At 39.2% G+C, this 19,505-nt stretch overlaps 1 protein-coding gene across 12 annotated transcripts in view; it reads left to right on the top strand.

Moving 5' to 3' along the window:
* The first annotated feature begins 1,782 nt into the window (after positions 1–1,782).
* Positions 1,783–19,505, top strand: part of CBR4 (carbonyl reductase 4) — a 28,123-nt gene continuing 10,400 nt past the window's right edge. For 6 of the 12 annotated variants that reach the window (XM_081926195.1, XM_081926194.1, XM_081926192.1 and 3 more), the window contains exons 1-7: positions 3,037–4,859; positions 5,114–5,255; positions 5,872–5,992; positions 6,659–6,795; positions 8,372–8,506; positions 11,766–11,924; positions 17,932–19,374. In XM_081926195.1, coding sequence (XP_081782321.1) covers positions 4,641–4,859; positions 5,114–5,255; positions 5,872–5,992; positions 6,659–6,795; positions 8,372–8,506; positions 11,766–11,924; positions 17,932–18,050 — 1,032 coding nt within the window. In that variant the 5' untranslated portion in view covers positions 3,037–4,640 and the 3' untranslated portion in view covers positions 18,051–19,374. The other 6 variants (XM_081926196.1, XM_081926188.1, XM_081926189.1 and 3 more) reach the window with 6 other exon arrangements.

The raw sequence follows: 19,505 nt of genomic DNA, 5'->3' as shown, positions 1-19,505 counted from the left end.
GTTTAAGGTAAGAACAATAAGTGAACACATATTAAGAGGGAGTCTTGTGTATATGTTGTATCTGTAATAAAATCCCACCAGTGGGACTTACTTTAAAGTAAAAGGTTCAGGATTAGGTTGCTACATGCTGCAAACTTTCTCTGGATTGCACCTATTGTACAGCAACAGCATATTAATCAAAACTGACATGACTGGGCTGCTTTGTGGTATTAAACATTGGAACAATAATTTTTGTCTGGTAAATTGGCTTTGGATTGTGCAAAGTTATATCTACTGTATTGTGAAAAGCTGCAAAATAACATATTATTAAAGCTGCATTCTAGCCTCCACTATCCCTTTTCTTTTTTCTCAATTATCACTTCTTTAAGAAGTAAGGCAACATCTTTTACTGTGTAATCATTCGGTTCATACAGGAAACATTGTTTCATGAATATCTTAACAGGTTCCTCAGTTTTCCATGCAAGGCTCCCAAGGACATGACAAGAGCACAATTAAACTGCAATTAAGTCATTTTGCTTAACTTTTTGCCTGCTGTCTAGCAAATATCCTGGGGTCTATTATTATTGCCCACAAGCATTAGCAAATTAGCCATATCCTTTCCCAGCAGGGATTGAGTCTGTTCCTTGAAGTCATCTTGCTTCTGCTTCTTTCGCTTGAATGAAAGTTTCTTCTTACAGCCAAATTGTTTAAGTGCTCTGGCGGCAAAAAGCCCCACTGAAGTTGGCAGTTACTGGCGGGCTACTTATCAGATCACAGGAATGCATGATTCTTGGGAAAAAAATCAATGTTTGACACATTATTCTGACACCTAGTGACAGTCCTTTAAACATCTGAATAGCTCCAATCGCTGTCAAATTTATAAAATCGGCAATATTTAGATTCAGCTTTGGTATGATTGTTGCTGTGCCTCCATGTGGATGAACACAGGAAGCTGCCTTATACCAAGTCAGACAATTGCTCCATCTAGTTCAGTGTGGCTTTTGCTGCTGGACTACACTTTTAAGGTGTTTTAGACAGGGGTCTCTCACAGGCCTACCTGGAGACTGAACCAATACTTACCAGTGAGTGGATTATCCAAGATCATATGGGTCACAAGTGGCCAGCACACCAGTCTACCCATGAAGTCATTTTTTAAAGAGCTTTGTGTCAGGAGGACATTTCACAGGTGTGCTTTCTTCCATGTCACTGACGTGCTAATAAAAGAAACACCACCAGCTCTTTAAAGATAAATTTTGGGGGGGGGGGCGATCAAGTTTGAAGTGTCTGCAGCTAGACTTGACTGTTTACAGTGGTTGGCTTGTTTGTGTGAAATCATTTGCATGCTGACTTAAGTTTAAGCATGTTGTGAGCCATCTTTGCGGGAGGATGGACAGTTTTTTGGAGAACATATGATAATGGAAATGTCCCAAAGAGGATACAGGATTCTGCTAGATCTTCTTCACCCTGTCCTGTCCTTCAGGCAGGTTAAAGCACTTTTTAATTTGATTTATAATCATAAAATGGTGATCAAAGCAGCTTCATGTCTAAGTGGGGATATGATGAAAATAGGGACCGTCCGTTCCATGACGATATTTATATCCCGTCCATCTGACTGCGTTGCCCGAGCCACTCTGGACGGTTTCCAACATAAACAAAAACAGGACAACACATCAAACATTAGCAAATTTCCCTGTTAGATGTCTTCTAAAGGTTGTATAGTTACTTATTTCCTTGATTTTTGGGGGGTGGGGGAGTTGCATAACTGAAATCTCCTCTGTCCAAAGAGTCAACGCAGATGTATTTACATATTGCACTTTGCAACACAGTATATGCGCCGCTTTCGGGTAGTGGCAGGGAAGCGGACGCCACGATAGCGGCCCAAGAGATGCGGCAGTGGGATCACATGGGAAATGATGCCTCCTGGGGCGAAGAAAGGAGGACAAGCCGCGACTGCAGCGCCTAGTGGCTAACGCGCCCGTTTCTAAAGACACAGCGGGTGCTGATAGCCTAACCAGAGTCTGCAGCCGTCGAGTTCGGCCCTGAGCAACATCCCAGCACGCCCTGCGAGAGAACGAACTACAACCCCCAGACTACCCATCTACGACGTATTCGGACCCCTAAGGATCATGAAGCGCGGTGCATGCTGGGAACGGTAGTTCACGTTTGAAAGTGCAGACGCCTGACCGGTAGGCCTCCGTCCGCCCAAGCTCTGCGACAAGGTAAGGAAAGCGGGGAAGGTTCGCATCCCAGGCATAGCCCAGCTTAGACACCGAGTAAATGACTTCACACGGTCGGGCAGACCAGGCTTTTTCCCCCGCTGCCGCTTTCGGTAACCCTCGCTTCCAGGATTCCGCTGGATTTTGTTCGGTGCTGCTGCCCCCTCGCGGTGCGCTTGTGGCGTTAACCTTTCCCAAGCGGCCGTTGCTCCAGGCAACGCAGCCGCGGCGTCCTCGGCCCTTTTAATTGCTTTAGGCGCATGCGCATCTGTCGCTATAAGCGCGTGCAGAGGGCGTCGTCGTGTGGCGGATCCGCACTTTGCTTCTAAGGAACAAGGCAGGAAAGTCGCCGCCACTGCTTTGCGTGGCCGTTGGGAGGACGCTCCTTAACGCTTGGGGAGAAGGTTACCCCACTCCACCCCTCCAGGGGAAGCCCATGGGGAAGCGTTTTTCTATAAATTATTGTTATAATTTATTAAATTTATATAATGTGGATATATATGACTGTTAGCTGCAGCTTGCAATTGCTGTCCAATGCACAGCTGCCGGAGGAAGGCGGGGAACTGTGGCAACTTTGGGGTGTGAGGAGAAGTGCTTGGGACAAAGCCATGTCTTTTGGGGCGTCCATTTCACATCTTGTGTGAAGCTGTTGGGAAAAGACTTGGTTCGTGGCTCTTGTTTCCCATCGACTTCAGTGGGGCTTAAGTGGGCCGCGCATTTCCTCCTCAAAATTGCATTTTTTTGCTGCGGGAGAAGGTCTTCTTACTCGAGACTGAGCCCCCACTGAAAAGTCGAGAACTTAAAACTCCGAGGAAAGGTGCAGTCTTTCACAGGTCTGCTCAGAAGTAAATCTCGTTGTGTTTAATGGGGATTCATTCCACAGAAGTACATAGGATGGTAGCTCAGCAACTCTTCCATACAACCTCTGCTCCTCGCCATTGGGAAAGAAATGCTGTTATTAACGCTTACCTGGGTTGAAGGGAAAGGGCAGTTTCCACATTTTGCAGTAAGCAGCAAAACAGTGATTTTAAAGTAGGTTTTAACTGTGGCACCTGGTTCAGTGGATACTTTCATTGTTTATTACTTTTTCTCCCTTTAAATATATTTAAGTATGGTTTAATTTTTTTTCATATTAGCTAGGGCTTGTTACCTGCTTGGCAAAAATAAAGCCATTGATTTAAATTTTTCTTCTTAACTTTTTGACAGTGGTTAGAACCTGAATATTTGCAAAAGCAATAGCTATATATGTTTAGATAGACACACCTCCCTCTGCCCTTTTTACAATTATGCTGCTCTATGTAGTGGCACCAAATAATGTTTATTTATGTAGTCCATAAAACTTTACACTGCTTGATTGTAATAAAAAAAGCATAAAGATAAAACAAGAATTTTTTTAAAAATCACAGTAGTATTTTAAAATATACAAAAGTTAAAATACTAAACAGATTATGTAGCTAGCGGTGATTTAGTAGACATTCCACATGGATTTGTATAACTTTGATTTAGCACCCACCTTCCCAGCCTCAAACGGATATGTGTTGTCTGATCTTTATGCTAACCCCCCCCTTTTTTTATTTAGACAATTTTTCATGTGACTGATATGTTTGGTTTGGAAACTTTGAAAAATTAAGTGAACAAAGAAGTTACTGCGCAGCTGAAAATCAGATTTTACTCTAGCACAAAACACAGGCATAGTTGGGTGTTTAAATATTCTCATTGATTTTCCATTTCCTATTTGTACAGGCACTTCACAAAAGAAATGCAAAAGGCTAAGAGTATGCAGCAATGCCATAGAACTAGACCGTATCATACACGTCTCAGGCAGCATTTATCACTTCAAAGCAATTGCACTTCATATCCATTTCAGGACTAGTGTATGAGTTGTGGTTACACTATGTTTACACTAAGGGAGGCTATGTCAATATGGTTATAAAGTAGTCTCCTTTAAGTGGCTTGCTGATTTGAACTTCAAGCATTTTAAGAGTATGAGAGGAGTGCAGGGCAGTGTTAACCACACACCTGGCACTAGTTTTGTAATTATGTAATCAAAAACGTTTTTGAGTGACACAGGCAGGTGGGCATGAATGGAATGATTTGCTTCTGTGGCAAAGCTTGTCTGTCTTATTAGCCTCTTATGCTTCCTTTAATACGTTGCTTGTACATAGGTGCACTGTGTGTGTGTGTGTATACATAGATAGATAGATAGATAGATAGAATATCTATCATCTTTCTATCTGCTATATACATAAAGATCCTTAGGTCTGTCTGACAGATGTGTCAGAATTATTGAAGTATTTCCAGAACACCCAGAAATCTGAAATTGGGAAAAGATGCACACCAATGCTTCTTAAATACTAATAAGGTCTGAAAACAGGGTACTTTAATTTATCGCTATCAAAATAGAATGGGAAGTGTGGTGGCAACACATTGCAAGCCAGGGTGCAAATGAAGCAGTATGTTGGGCCAGACTTAGGTAAGGTTATAATGGGTCAAGTCACCTTTCTGTGGGAGTTCACCAGTCCCTGTTTTAATACTTGGAAGAAAAGGGTGACGTCGCTGGCAGCTGATAGTGCAAGAGTAATAGCCAATTTGCCTTCCAGAAGATACAGACTCCAACAGGCTTTGGAATGTACAGCCCTCCAGATGTTAGACTGCAACTCAATGGTCAGTGGTCGGGGATGGTGGGAATTGTAGGCCACAACATCTGTAGGGTGTATAAATTTGGCCATCCTTGTGATAGTACTGGCTAAAAGATAATAAAAGCAATAATAAAAAATAATTGCAAACCCCCCTGTAGCATGTAAACATTCTGTACAATTTATGACCATTCCATCTTTTCATGCCAGTATAATAAATGTAATGCCAACACACATTTTGTCCGTCTGTACTATCAATATTTTGTTAACTGTTCATTGAAGATGTCAAGGGTCTGTGCCATTTTTGGAGGATCTCGGGGAATTGGCCATGCTGTTGCCCAACTGCTAGCACAGAAAGGATATTGCCTGGCCATTATTGCCAGAAATCTGGATAGAGCTCAAACTACTGCAAAGAACTTGGGAGGTATGTATACCTTAGTGTTTTTGCAAAATGTGTTGAACTATTAAAGTAATACATGCGTGTTAAATAAAGTAGCATGATTATTTTACACTGAATTTGAATCTTGCAGATCTGATAGTATAACCCCTACATAATACAGTGGTACCTTGGGTTACATACACTTCAGGTTACGTACAGTTCAGGTTACAGACTCCACTAACCCAAAAATAGTACCTCGGGTTAAGAACTTTGCTTCAGGATGAGAACAGAAATCGTGCTCCGGCGGCATGGCAGCAGCAGGAAACCCCATTAGCTAAAGTGGTGCTTCAGGTTAAGAACAGTTTCAGGTTAAGAATGGACCTCTGGAACAAATTAAGTACTTAACCCGAGGTACCACTGTATAGTATAAGATAAGGGTCTGGTTAATAGTTGATGAGTGACATGGGGAATTGTTGGTTCTTTGTAATGTAAAAATGTGTACTTTGTCAGTATCGGATTTCATTTCCAATCATATAATTAGTATATTATTTTCTAGGATCCACATGCTAGCTAACAGCTCTCTGTCTGTATTTATGATACTTTCAGTCTCTGAATGTTTTGAGAAAGTTTGTATCTTATTGCGGACTTTGTGCCAACACAGCAGGTCATCTAGCATTTAGATGCGATGTTTCCAAAGAAGAAGACATCCAAAATGTGTTTAAAGAAATGGAGACAAGTTTAGGTCAAATAAACTATCTGGTTAATGCTGCAGGTATCAACAGGTTAGTTTCCAATTTAAGCTTCTATCAAAGGTACACTTTTGAAAATATCTAACTTAAATAAATATACAGGTATAAAATAGTGTGGTTTATTTTGTTATAGAGTTTAAAATCAAAGATTTAATTGTATCTAAAAGTATGTGGAACAAATTTCATTAGATTGATTTGATATTCTTTGATTTAAGGTAGCTGAATTAAAATATTATCCTAAAAGGACTGTTTCATTTGCTGCAGCCTTTATACTGATCAAAAGCTGATTTTGGAGGGGCTCTTTATCTACATTCATCTTGTTGAAACAATAGCATAATCAGTATTCTGGGTAAGCCTTTAGGGATTGTTATAATTCACTACAATTATAGGGTGACTTCTAGTGGGCAAAGGTGCACAGATAAAACATTCTAGTATCCCTACTAATAAGACAAAGGTTGCCAATTGAGATTATTAGTGCTTAATAAAACAACACAGGGTACTCAACTTCATAATGAACTCATTTAGTTTTGCACTTCAGTGTTTTTCTAGTTTAAAACAATATATTACTATTAGCATAGTGGCTGAAATTGTTAATTTTCAGTGTATTGTAATTAATTATGCTTGATTATATTGGCCTGTTTCTTTCATGAGACTAAACAATAGTATTTCTATTTTCCACTGTCCTTTTTTTAATATTAGGGATGGCTTGTTGTTGCGAACCAAGGCTGATGATATGTTATCCCAGCTTCAGACCAATCTTTTGGGGACAATGTTGACATGCAAAGCTGCTGTGAAGGGAATGATTCAGCAGCAAGGTGGAGCTATTGTTAACGTAGGTGTGTCTGTCTAAACAAATATGATTATTTTCAATTGATACTAACTTTTCAAGAAGTTTGTATGGTATGTTACAAGTTCTCCTATATAAACGCATGCAGTTGAAGTTCTTACCAAAATTAACCACAGCACTTTTGGGGACATTGGATTGGAGTCAAATGTGCCTTTTGCCTGCTGCTTTTACATCTCAGCATTGTGCAATCAGAGTGTAACAAAAGGCAAATGTATTCTTCTTGTGTAAGATGCTCATACAGTAAGCCTTTTTCTCATTTTATAGAACTGCATATTCACTCCCACTGTTCTCTCAAAAAGTGTTTTCCAGCTTCTCTGAGGCCTATACACACACACACACACACACACACACACACACACCTAGGAATATGTCCTATTGAACTCAATGAGGCTTAATTTTGAGTAAATATTCATAGCATGACTGTAAAAAAATTAAAAGCTGCTTATAATGCAGCGGGATGTGGTGTCTGCAGTTAGGGAAAACAAGAGGGGAAATCTGTTCTACCTGCTTGCTGCCAGACAACAGACCTCTCTGGAGTTGTGCCCATAAATGCAATTTGGAATTCATGGGTGCCCACTGGACATCCTAGATCAGGGATAGGGAATGCCTGGTCCTCCCTTGACCCAGCTCCTATAATCTAGTATGTTTGTGATATAGCTATATTTTATTCTTAGCTTTTTGTTGTAAGCATCTTTGGCAGTAGTGTAGAAGGTGGGTTACAAATAGCATTAAATAAATAGGCAAATATTTTTAGGAGAAATTCTGTGATTTATATTTATGTCTGAAAGAGTTATCCTCTTTTCTAGAACCAAAGAGCTCCATAGATAATGCCTAATGGCTTCACAACAGGCCTTGGGAACATACTGGAAATGACTGTATTTTTTAAAATGTTGATAAAATGGAAAATTTCTGCATGTAGATTGTTTTAAAACACAGAGTAGCAGGACGAGTTAAAAGTAGGAGAAATATTTGAGCCACTCAGGGTTTTGTTTTTGTTTTTTAAAAAATAGATTGACTTGATGTTCATGTTATTTTGCATACAAGAAACAGATAAGTATAAAACCATGTGAAGTAATACAGGGAAATGTCAGGGTTAACTGACACCGTCTTTCCTCTTTAACCACTTCCTAAATAGGTAAACCACTTCCTAAATAGGTAATAATAATCATATTTGTTCTAGTTGTAGACTTTTGTGAATTCTCTGGCACCTGAGAGTACTGTACACTCACTGTCTGAGGGGACAGGGGGGCTTGCTGAGGTGTGGGAAGAAATCAACCAGCTTGTTACCTGCTACTACTTCTGACCTGCTCCCTTTGCCCTATTGCAAGGGTTTGGGTTCTCACTTGTATTTTCATATGGCTGGGACTGTAACAGTATCTGTAATGCATTAAGTGCATGCTTGCTTTTCAGCATAAGGCCTTCATGTACATTAGGCAAAAAAGATAAGGCATTAAAAATATTTAATTAAAAGTTAAAGATCAGTACAGCTACTATTAAAAACGCCCAGTCCTGACTATAGTTTCTAAACTTTGGCTTTGCCTGTCTTTCCCTTTGGTTTATTTTAGGAAGTATCGTTGGGCTGAAGGGCAATTCTGGTCAGAGCGTATACAGTGCCAGCAAAGCAGGATTAGTTGGATTTTCACGCTCTCTTGCTAAAGAAATAGCAAGAAAGAACATTCGAGTCAACATGGTTGCTCCAGGTTAGTTTTTAGTTCACCAACTGTCACTTGTGAATCAGTACGTAAGATCAGATGCTTTTAGGTCCTTTTATACTGAATTTAATTCACAATATTGATATCAGTCCGATAATTGCTTCAGTTACATACTTAACAGGTAAAGCAACGGTGGAGAACCTTTGACCCTCCAGATGTTGTTGGACTCCAGTGGGAGTTTTCCACCTGCCTTGCTCCACCCTCCAGCCCTTGGATCCCTAGGGGCCTTCAGGATGGTGCTGCTGCCACAGGCATTATGCGTGTGTGTCTTGTCATGAACTGGGTGGAAGACTGTGAATCATAGGGATGGAGAGAAAGAGTGTGTTTGTGTGAATCCAGCAGTGCTTGGTTTGTTTTTGATTGTTAAGTTGTTAATGTTGCTAATATTGTTAGGATTATGATTACTGCAATGCCTTGTGAGTTTTATAAAATGACTTCTTTTGTGATTGTGCTGTTTAGACGATTTTTAGAAGTCGTTTTGTTATTAGTGTTCTATAGACAGTGGAAGTTTTACTGATGATTTGTTAATTATTTTATACGGTTTATGTTGTGGTGTGATGTTGTTATTTATGGTGTGTAAGCTGCTTTGTGACTCATGTGAGTGAAAAGCTGCGAAGAAATAATAATAAAACATCTAGATAGGCTTGTCTAAATAAGAATGTTTTTAGCAACTGCCAAAAAGAGTACAGTGAGGTTGCCTGCATGATATCAATAGGCAGGGAGTTCCAAAGTGTAGGTGCTGCCGCACTGAAATTTTGAGTTGAGTATCACTTGAATGAGGATATATGGGGTAAGACAATCTCATAGGTAAACTGGTGTCAAGCTGTTAAGAGATTTATATACTAATATTAACACCTTTAACTTGGCCCAGTAGCAAATCAGCAGCCAGTGCAGTTCTCTGAGCATAGGTGTTCTATGCTGCTATGTCCTCCTGTCAGCAGTTGTGTTGTAGCGTTCTGGACTAACTGAAGTTTCCAGATCAGGTAACAGGGAATCCCTTCATAGAGTGCGTTGCAGCAATCTAGTCATGAAGTAGCCAAGGCATGAGCTACTTTGGCCAGGCTTTTCTGGTCCAGGAGTGGCTGAAGCCGACAAACCAAGTGGAGTTGGTGAAAGGCATTTTGAGCCACTGAGGCTACCCAAGTCTCCAGTTACACGGCTGGATCTAGAAGCACCCCTAAACTGTAAACCTGCTCTTCCAGGGGGAGTGTAACCACATCCAGAGTAGGCAATTGACCAGGTCCTTGGACATGGAAACTACTTACTCAAAGTGCCTCCGTCTTGTCAGGTTTCAAGCTCAGCTTGTTTTCCCTCATCCCAAGCAATAGCCCAGGGGCTGCACAGCCTCTCCTGATTCATGCAGATAGTGTTTTCAAACTGTTTTGCTTTAGTAAAAACATTTCTAAAAATTTCCTAAAACATAACTGTGTGGTGACAACTGTGTGGTGACTACACGACTGAACAGATGAATCATTATCTGCTTGGCAAAATACAGCCTTAATACTTTTATGTATGTACACGTGCAGCAGGTGGAGTTCTTGCATTAACTCCTGTAGTTTACCTTGAACAACTCAGTTTGAGTGTCTCCCTACTAACCACAGCAAGATTTCGTTTTGAATATTAACACCTTTTGACATCTCAGCAAGCCTCTAGCAGCACACTAAGTAAAGTCCCTGGATGTGAGAATTTAACCTCCAACCTCAACCCAAGGCATTTCAAATGCACTGTCTCTCTTCATTTTATTCAATTCTGATGTTCTGTGATTTTATCCTGCTAAGGCTATCTGTGTAGGAATTGCTTTGTACAGTACTTATTTTATAGTGCAGTGCACCTTTCCATAACTGAAATGTTTCTGTCAGCTTGCAGAGACTAGTGGAAAGCATGGGCTCTAGTAGCCTAAATATGGAACCTTGCCTTCTCTTTCACTCCAAACCTTAACTTGATGCAAGTTGGAAACAGATCTTGGACTTGTTTTCTGTCCATCATTAAATGTATAAATTCATGTCTATAGTGGCCGAGTACGCAGTCATTTGAACACAGGATGTGCTTTTCACAGTAACGTAAAACCCTGGTTTGAATAAGAGAACTTCCAAAGATTCTGTGGACTATGCAAGACTGAGATTCTTACTGCAGCCATCCAAACTCCATATGTGATAAGATAGGGAACAGAAGTGGCTCCTGAACCGGGCCCTGTGTAGTTTTTAGTTTAAATAAGTTCAAACTGGCTTGGTTCGCACAGCATTTTAAATTACAGTTAAACTTAAATATAGTTTAAAGGTGCACAGTGCTAAAACTGCATGTACTTTGTTTCTCCCTCACTCTTGTTGCTGGTTTGTTGCCAAGAACTAAACCAGGGTTTAACTTAACCATTACAGCTGAACCCAGGCTTGGGGTTTGTTTCCTCCCAAACAAACCACAAGCTGTATGAAGGCTTGCTGTCAGGTTTCCGGCCATGGATGGTTTGGGGAAAACCAACCATAGGCCTGGGTTTTGATGTAATGCTAAGCCAAACCATGGTTTAGCTCCTAGCAGTGCAGCATACGTATGGGAGGAGTTACCATATTTTTCGCTCTATAGGATGCACTTTTCCCCCCTCCAAAAATGAAGGGGAAATGTGTGTGCGTCCTATGGAGTGAATGCAGGTTTTCGCTAAAAATGCAGAGGCCTGACGCAGCTTTGGAAACGGGTTGGACGCCAGCCTTATCTGGGCAATAAATCACTCAACACTATCTGCTGAGTTCCCGCCGGGCTCCGAAGGCTTGCGGATAGCAGCCCGAAACCCGGGGAGCGCTTTATTTCCCCCCCCAAAAAACTAGGGGTGCCCTATGGTCTGGTGCGCCCTGTAGAACGAAAAATGCGGTAATCGGCATGCACCAGCATGCTTTAAACAATAGCTAAGTTGGTTGGATATAGTTTTAGAGATACACCTCATTGAAATCAGTAGTGGGACTTAATGTGAAACAAACATGGTTAGAATGGGGCTATATATGTAAGAATTTGGATGCATAAAATTTGTCACAGTTTCTGGACTGATGTTTCCAATTTCAAGAAGTTTTAGATAAGTTTGAATACACAAATATTTCTTTCCTTAAATGGCTTTTAGTTGTGCAACTATGCTTTGCATTTTGACAGACTCTTGAGCTCAGGAAACTATATAGTTGTGATGATAGGAGTTTTATCAGGATTTGACTAGGTCTTAGTTCATAAACATATTTTTTCTCTCTCTTCCCCTCCCCCCAAATGTTAGGCTTCATTCACACGGATATGACAACACATTTGAAAGAAGAGCAGTTGAAGAAAACTATTCCCCTTGGACGATTTGGGGAGCCTCAAGAAGTTGCTGAAGCTGTTGCATTTCTTCTGGAGTCTCCATATGTAACAGGCCAAGTTCTAGTTATTGATGGAGGTTTGCAGCTTTTGTTTTAAAAGCCATGATAGCATAGTCAATGAGTGTGGGAAAACATATTCAGCAGTTGAAAGTCCCAAGAAGTGGATTGAGGTGATACTTCTTTTGTTAGTATTTTAAATTAAAGTAGTATAAATTTGTAGTTAGTCTGACAAACTTCAAATCATATGCTTACTTGTCTGTTTGCCTCAGGTAAATAAGCAAATTATGTGTGACACCAGATTTTTTTTTTTTTGGGGGGTGTAGATGATTCCAGGTCCCATTTTTGTTTTTTTGTGTATATATTGAAATTAAATGATCTGGTTGTTGTTGTTTTTCAAAGTGCTACATGTTACCAAATATACTAATTGTGACATACACCTTGCTACATCAGATTTGTTCTTTCTGCATAGAAAGTTTAATGCAGCTCTCCTTCCAAAAGTTGGTCTATTTTTAGTTCATTCTGTAAGTAAAGTATGATCTTTTTCATAGTTAATGTTGGAAAACTTTGGTGTTCTACTTGGAGAGGCAAAGGAAACTGATGATAAACTGCTTAGGAATGTTGAATGCTTGGTTATATAGGGCACACTCCATGCATATTTATTTTGTTTCTCCTATGAAGTGGTTGCTAACAAAGAATACAATATGTTGAACTTCATAACCTTAGGTTTCTTAAATAAAACACTAATTTTCAAAGGTTTTTTTCATTCATTCAAAGTACTTGAAATAGTGAAAAAGTATTATTTAGATGTGACATTTTCTAGCTGTCTCCTGCTTGAAGCATAAATATTTGTTCTTTCTATCACTTTAGAAAGGGCTATATATATATATATATATATATATATAATCACTTCATACATTAAAAGCTATCTAGTCTATATTCTTATTCTGGATGTTTTATTGCTCTTTGGCACCAATATACCTTTTTATCACAAACAAATATTTTGTGTCTACTACAGTATCTGGATAACAGAAAAGTTCAACTGTATGCTATATTGTTGTTGTTTTTTAAAAATATTTTATTAAGGGTTTTCTTGTTTTACAGTGTAAGTGTAATGCCTCGTATTCCCCCCCCATGTAACATTTTTACAAATCCGTTTCATTTGTTGAGGCATTAGGGGGAGAAGAAAAAAGAAAGAAAAAAAAGAAAGGGGAGTGGAGGGAGGGGAGATGGATGGGGGTGGGGTCGGGTAGTGGTGTTGCTATTATGCTTAATGTATGTAGAGTTTGGTGTCAGCGTGCTTGTGTTGTTCACTTGTGTTCCTTTGGTGGTGAGAGAGGTTGGGGTTGGCCTAGGGTGTGATTGTTTGTTTCTGATTGGCTGTGGTGATCTTTGTTTTCGTGTGTGAGTGAGGTGGGTGGGTGTTTTGGATCAGGTTAGCCATATTGATTTGTATGCTGTTGGTGGATTATTGTCATTGTCCTGTTGGGCTGTGTATGTGATAAAGGGGAGCCATACCGGGGTGAAGGTGTCTTCTTCTGTTTGTCCCCGTGTCAGTTTCAGTTTATTAGTTAATTTTTCTAGTAGGGCTGTTTCCCATACTATTTGGTACCATTGGTCCATGCTTACTCCTGACAGGTCTCTCCAGTGTCTGGTTATGGTGTTTCTGGCTGCTGAAAGTAGGTGGGTTATGAGTTCTTTGTGGTGTAAATGGGCACTGTATGCTATATTGTTACGTGCCACCCTTAACTCCGAATATTGTGATATTCTGGGGGGTTGCAGGTGCGCTTTAACGCAGGCTTTGTTTTTCCTGTGGGACAATAAGGCACAGTGGAAACTAGTGTCTTTATGATATTTGGTGTATTTGCACATGAAAAACCTGCAGCCTAGATGGAGGGGCTCACAGTATTGGCACCCCAAAAGTTCGTTGCGTCTTCTATAGTCTTGCACTCAAATGAACAGCAGCTGTCATGTTTTGCCTCCTCTTCCTCTAGCTTATGTCCTTGCTAACTCCTAACTTCCCTTCTATACTCTAAACTCACCTAAAACACTGGCCTTGTCTTTTAAGCTAACTCAGTTGAGAGAGGGAGGAAACCCACGCGAGCAAATGTAATTAGCCTTTCCCTCCTTTGTGTCGTTTAAATGGTTCATCTCTAGGCAAACGCCTCAGAAGGAAATTACCTGTAATAATTAGCTTTTACACTTGGCTTAATTAAAGGATTAAAGGTCTGGCATACACCTTAAATGCACACTTGAGTCTAGCTATCATGTCCTAGGAAATCAGCTTTGACACCCCAAACCTTAATTAAATTCTAGTGCTAATTTGATCCATAATTTGGGTGGTCCTGAATCCCAGATTCATGAAAGTACATGAATTTTCCTACAATTTTTTTATTTGCACAATTATCTAGCTTAAAAATGTGAAATCTTATTAGTGGTGGCTAAGTTGCCAGTTTTGTTTTGTTTTTAAAAACTGCTTTTCAGATTTATTTTACAAAAGTTACAATATGCAAAATCATAAGAAACTTTCTTATAACATAAAAATATTTGTAATATTAAAAAATTAAGTATAATATATAAATATATATATATATAAATAAAATGAAATCATCAGAACTCAGACACATGGAAAAACTCAATGAGGAGAACTTTTAATAGGAAAAAGACTTATATCTGTGTTAAATTTATTTAGTTATAATGTCTTCAAACCAGGAAGGGATAATATTAAGGGCTGTTTCCCCTTCTTATTGTTCAAATCCATTAAAACCTTTCCCCCTTGCATAGAATCCAAACAATCATGCTTAATATTGTAAAATCCCAAAATTTAATGTATCTGTGCCAACAAAGGCTGTTGCAAGTAGGAGTTCAACAACTGGAGAGTGCCATGTTGACTATCTCTTCTCTATTCCAAAATAATTTGGATATTCCATAAATTCTCCTTGTAATTACTTGCCATAGCCCAGTCCATTCCACGTTCCCAACCATTTGATCCAGGGGTGCCAACTTGAATAAAATATTGGGGGGCAGGTAAGCCCCATCCTGCATAATTGATCACAAGATGCGGCACACACACACACACACACACACACACAATTTGAATGGCAAGGCCCATAAACTTTGGGGGCCCCAAGGCTCCTCAGATATTTTACTGGGCGGCAAAAGGAACCTCAGGTCCTTGGAGTTGGCTCCTGTGATTAGATCTGTTTGCATTATAAATCCTAAATAATCTGACAGAGATTAAGAACCAGGTTGTCCGCATCTTATTAAGGTTTGAAGGGTCATGCATTTGTTGATATTTAACCAGATATATTTCTAAATATCATCAGAAGTAGATTCTCTAATCATTACTCATTCCTGGAATAACTAGTTTGGCTTGTTGTTGTTATCAGTTGCTTTATACAATAAAAGCATCAAAATGATTTGACAGAATAAAATAGAGCACATTAAAACAGTATGAAACCGGAAAAATGGGGGGGGGGAATGACAATACAAAATGTATAAAACGCTCATTCAGCAACATATTAATAAGGACCAAGTCCTAACTGCTCCACTAAAAGATGAGCACCACTATAGAAAGCAGCATTAAGTAACCAGGGTAACCAGGTCTTAGCCTGAAAAGATGGTGCCAGACAACTACCCCTTGTGAGAGCATTGCACAGACGGGGTGAAACCACTGAAAAGGCCCATTCCTGTATGGCCACCTTCCACCTCTCTCTCAGGAACACACAGAAGGGTCTCTGATGAAGACTGCTGGGTCCAGTCCGGTCCTTGAAAATACTATAAATTACTTTGGTTTCTTCCAAATTAGTTTTTCAGAGTCATTTAAACTGCCTTTGTTCATTTCAGCTTACTAACCAATAGTTTAAAATGTCTTCTTTTTAAAGTACTCAAATAATACTAATTTTGCATCTCCCAATCCATTCCTCATCTGTGTTAAATATGCAATCTGATTATTCCGTATCCAAGCTGCCAAATTTAAATAGTTTGTGGGCTAAACCCCCCTCCCCAAAGCAAGCTGTCAGTAGTTTAGGCCTGTAATTAAAATTGACAGACATATAAGCACAGAATAAAAATGCAAACAAAACTATTCAGGTCTTCTATATATCTTAAAATGTAGTCTGGAAGTACTATATAATTGATTTTCTTGTAGGATCAGCCCAGTAATCAAAGGTGGAAGCAAGTTTACTTTCATGTTTAGAAAAATGACATATTCACTGACATCTGGGGTGTGAGCATACAAACAAATCTCTTTTTCACCTCTTGAGGTCAGTATAATTTAAGGAATAATAGTTCATTAGGGTTAGTTAGGTAATAGTACAAAGAATCACATATATATTTCTAGCCATTTAAGTTTGGCTTGTGTGCAGAGCTAATTTAATGCTGTTTTTCATTTTGTTAGAATTGCTACATTCTTAAAATCCCAATTTTAAATAACAGGTTTATATTATTTGTGTACATAAATTCCCATTTATACATATTGTTCAGTTTCATAGTTTAAAATGAGTGTGCATGGCTTCTTATCTCTCTATAAACAGTTATTTCATGAAATTTATGTTTGGCTTATCTCTTTGCTTAATTATGGTCAGAGTGGGCAAAACATTGTAATACATGACAGCAATAATCATTTGTGTTTTACAAACAGTTCAATGCAAGGTAATTGTATCTAACAAAAGATGGCAATATTCACAAACAAATAGAGAACTAGGATACACTTTCACTGATCTTAAGGAAGCCATACGTAAACCAGAAATTTCAGAGGAGGGCTGTAGCAGAATTAGAATTAACCAAGAAGGTAAACTGTTCATTTGGGTCTGAATAGAGACCACATTTTTCTTTCTCACTACAGAAGTTAACCCGGCATTGCCAAGCTGATTGTTTTACTACCTATTACTGCTGTTACCAAGGAACATTGTGTTTATTTTTAAGACATTAGCTGCTTTACTATTATTATTGATTACCTGCCCTTTTCCCAGGGCAGGTTGCAACATTAATACACAATATTAAAAACAGTTTAAAACCATTTATTGAATTATTGGAAATTGACTAACAATTGAATATGTCAAATAATACCTGGATTATTGCTATCTACACTTCCTGCATGTTATTTCCCACTGACCCCAAAACTTAGTTATTCTGTCCTCCTTACAGTCATGTCTATTTATCTGAAACTGAGGATTACACTTCATGTATGTTATGAAGTAGTAGACTCTAGTCCATGAAAAATTGTGCCATAGTAAACAACTTTAGTTTTGGAAATGTCACCAGAATCTCTCTTGCTTATATATCGTTGAATCCAAGAGTACCTTGGTTGTGGAGAAAAGGCTTCACCTATGTTGGCAATATCTTCTAAGAACTCAGGATGGTTTGACCTTCCAGTGGTTGTGGTAGGACAGCTACAGGCCATAAAACATCATTGTGTTTAGACATGGGCCTCAAACACTAAAGGTGCCTTTTCTTTTCCATCATGCCATGCCATGATGCCATTGCAACTTTTTGTAGTTGTGCAAAAATGAAATAAAATCTGCTGAAGTAAATAAGTGAATTTAAATGTAGTCAATAAGCTGAAACGGAATGACATTAATTACAAATTGATATAATTATTAAAAAACACTTAGAGATCCTACTAACTTTAACAGTATTTGGAATTTATCAAATTTAGAAAGCAGCTTTCCCACATTGAGTGTCGTGCTTCACATGCTCTTTAATTGTGCCAGACTGACTAGACCCTTCAATTTCTGACAGCTGAAAATAAATGTCTAATAAATACTTCTGTGAGCATTTGTTTAGCTGTCACAATAATATTGTTTCCAGGAAAATGAGTTATTTGTTCATGCTAAATCTTGCTTGAAATGTTTGCGCTCTGCTACTCCTACTGCTATAATAGTAAATACCCCCTTCCACTCTGAAAATTTACTAGATTGTCACTGCATCATCAGATGAATTGATGGACCCCGGCATATTTTAAAGGTTGATAAATAGGCATGTATAATAATTTGGGATAGATATATTTATGGAGTACTTTCTCCATGACTCAGCAGGGCAGAGATGAGTGTGAAATGCCATTACCTTTTCCATTTCTTTTTCCAGTTTTCTTCTACTTCGCCATCCCACATGTTTTCCTCTATTTGTACCACACAGGCTTTTCTGCATTTGTTAAACCATCATGCTCTCAATCTAATAGTGTGCTGAAGTATTTGTTTTTATAGCAACAGCTTTTTAAAAAGGCAAGCAAGGCTGTTATTTTATAGTTGAGGCATGAGTTACCTCTGCTGTGATCATGAATGTATTGAGCGAATACATCTGTTTTCTTCTACTGTTTGACAAGCAAAATGTTCCTATAAATTATTGGTTAGCTCTTATGACACACCAGTAATAAAATTAACCACAAGGAGAAATCATCGTAAGGAGAAAACATTCCAATCCCTCTGAAGTTACTCTGCTGTCAAAAGCTATCTCAGTTTTGCTTACAAAACCATATTCAAGCCTGAAGGAAGCACGATTCCTCTCATTTCACCTACATGGAGCAGGTAGGATGCATTTCATTTTTTTACTTACTCCCAGGGCTGTTGTGGGTGAATCAGTATAAAGTTTATCAGTTCTTTTAAGCAACTAATTTTAAACTTGAATGCTGTTTTCTCCTAAACAACTTGCTTCTCTAGAGATGCAAAATGATGGTAGAAGAAATATGCGAGGTTTGCTCATTTAGAACTTGAGAACAAGTTCTAGCTTGTTCTTAATTCTTAATATTCAGCTACTTTATGTTGTTTAGGCTGATGTGTCAAGATACCTAATCTTTGAATTGGGTCTAATCTGTGCTGCTTCATCCTAAACTTGAGCTGTAGTAGTAGTACTTCAGCCTGTGAGTTGTATCCAGTAGTGGTTCTGTGCTAGTGGAAGAACTTCCTTAAGGCAGGGCCCTAAATTTTTGCTGACCCCTCCTATCCAAATCAGTGCAGCACCCTGTGCCTCCCTCCAGACGTCTCTGGAGCAACATGGAACATGTCAGAGAGCTGTAAGTGAGAGAGGTGAAATGGAGTGCCTCATCCTGTGCTAGTAGAAGTACTTTCTCTTGCACAAAGCCACTATTGGGGGCGATTAGAGCAGGTCCAATAGAGGCATCCAAAGCCCTGCTTGTTTCATTTGTACTATATTAGTTTCAATTATTGCAGCCTAAGGATGTGGTCAAACCTGCTTGAAGAAGTGTAGCTATCTTTGCTGGCTATACTCTGGGCCTCAGAGGGTTAAGCTGGCCAGGGACTGGCTTCCTTTTTGTTTGAATTTATAACTTTATTCTAACAAGACTCCCACTCTGGTCCTGAGACAGGCTCTGCATGGGCCTGGGCATGTGGGTGAAATGAAGACTGAAGGGTCTTTCACTGTATTTGTCAGTGGTGACATCGTGTCTGCCCTGTTGGATCTCATGCATTGTTTGGGTTTCCCTCTCCTTTCGTAGGCCCCAGAACCAAGCAAGCCCCTTTCCTCCCAGCATTCTACATGTCAGAGGCAGATGATCACAAACGCATCTTTCAGGTAAGAGCTCCCATTTGTCAGTATGGCTTACTTGCCATAATCCAGGCTATGGGGAAAGTGGCCCAGATGTCAGGAGAAGTTGATTTCAATGGGGTTGGCTTAAAAAATACACAATACTAGGCTGTACCTAT

This window comes from Podarcis melisellensis (assembly GCF_964234715.1).
Source record: "Podarcis melisellensis genome assembly, chromosome: 9".
Lineage (NCBI taxonomy): Eukaryota > Metazoa > Chordata > Lepidosauria > Squamata > Lacertidae > Podarcis > Podarcis melisellensis.
The sequence above is the reverse complement of the archived record's forward strand: the minus strand, read 5'-3'. Positions and strand labels throughout refer to the sequence as shown.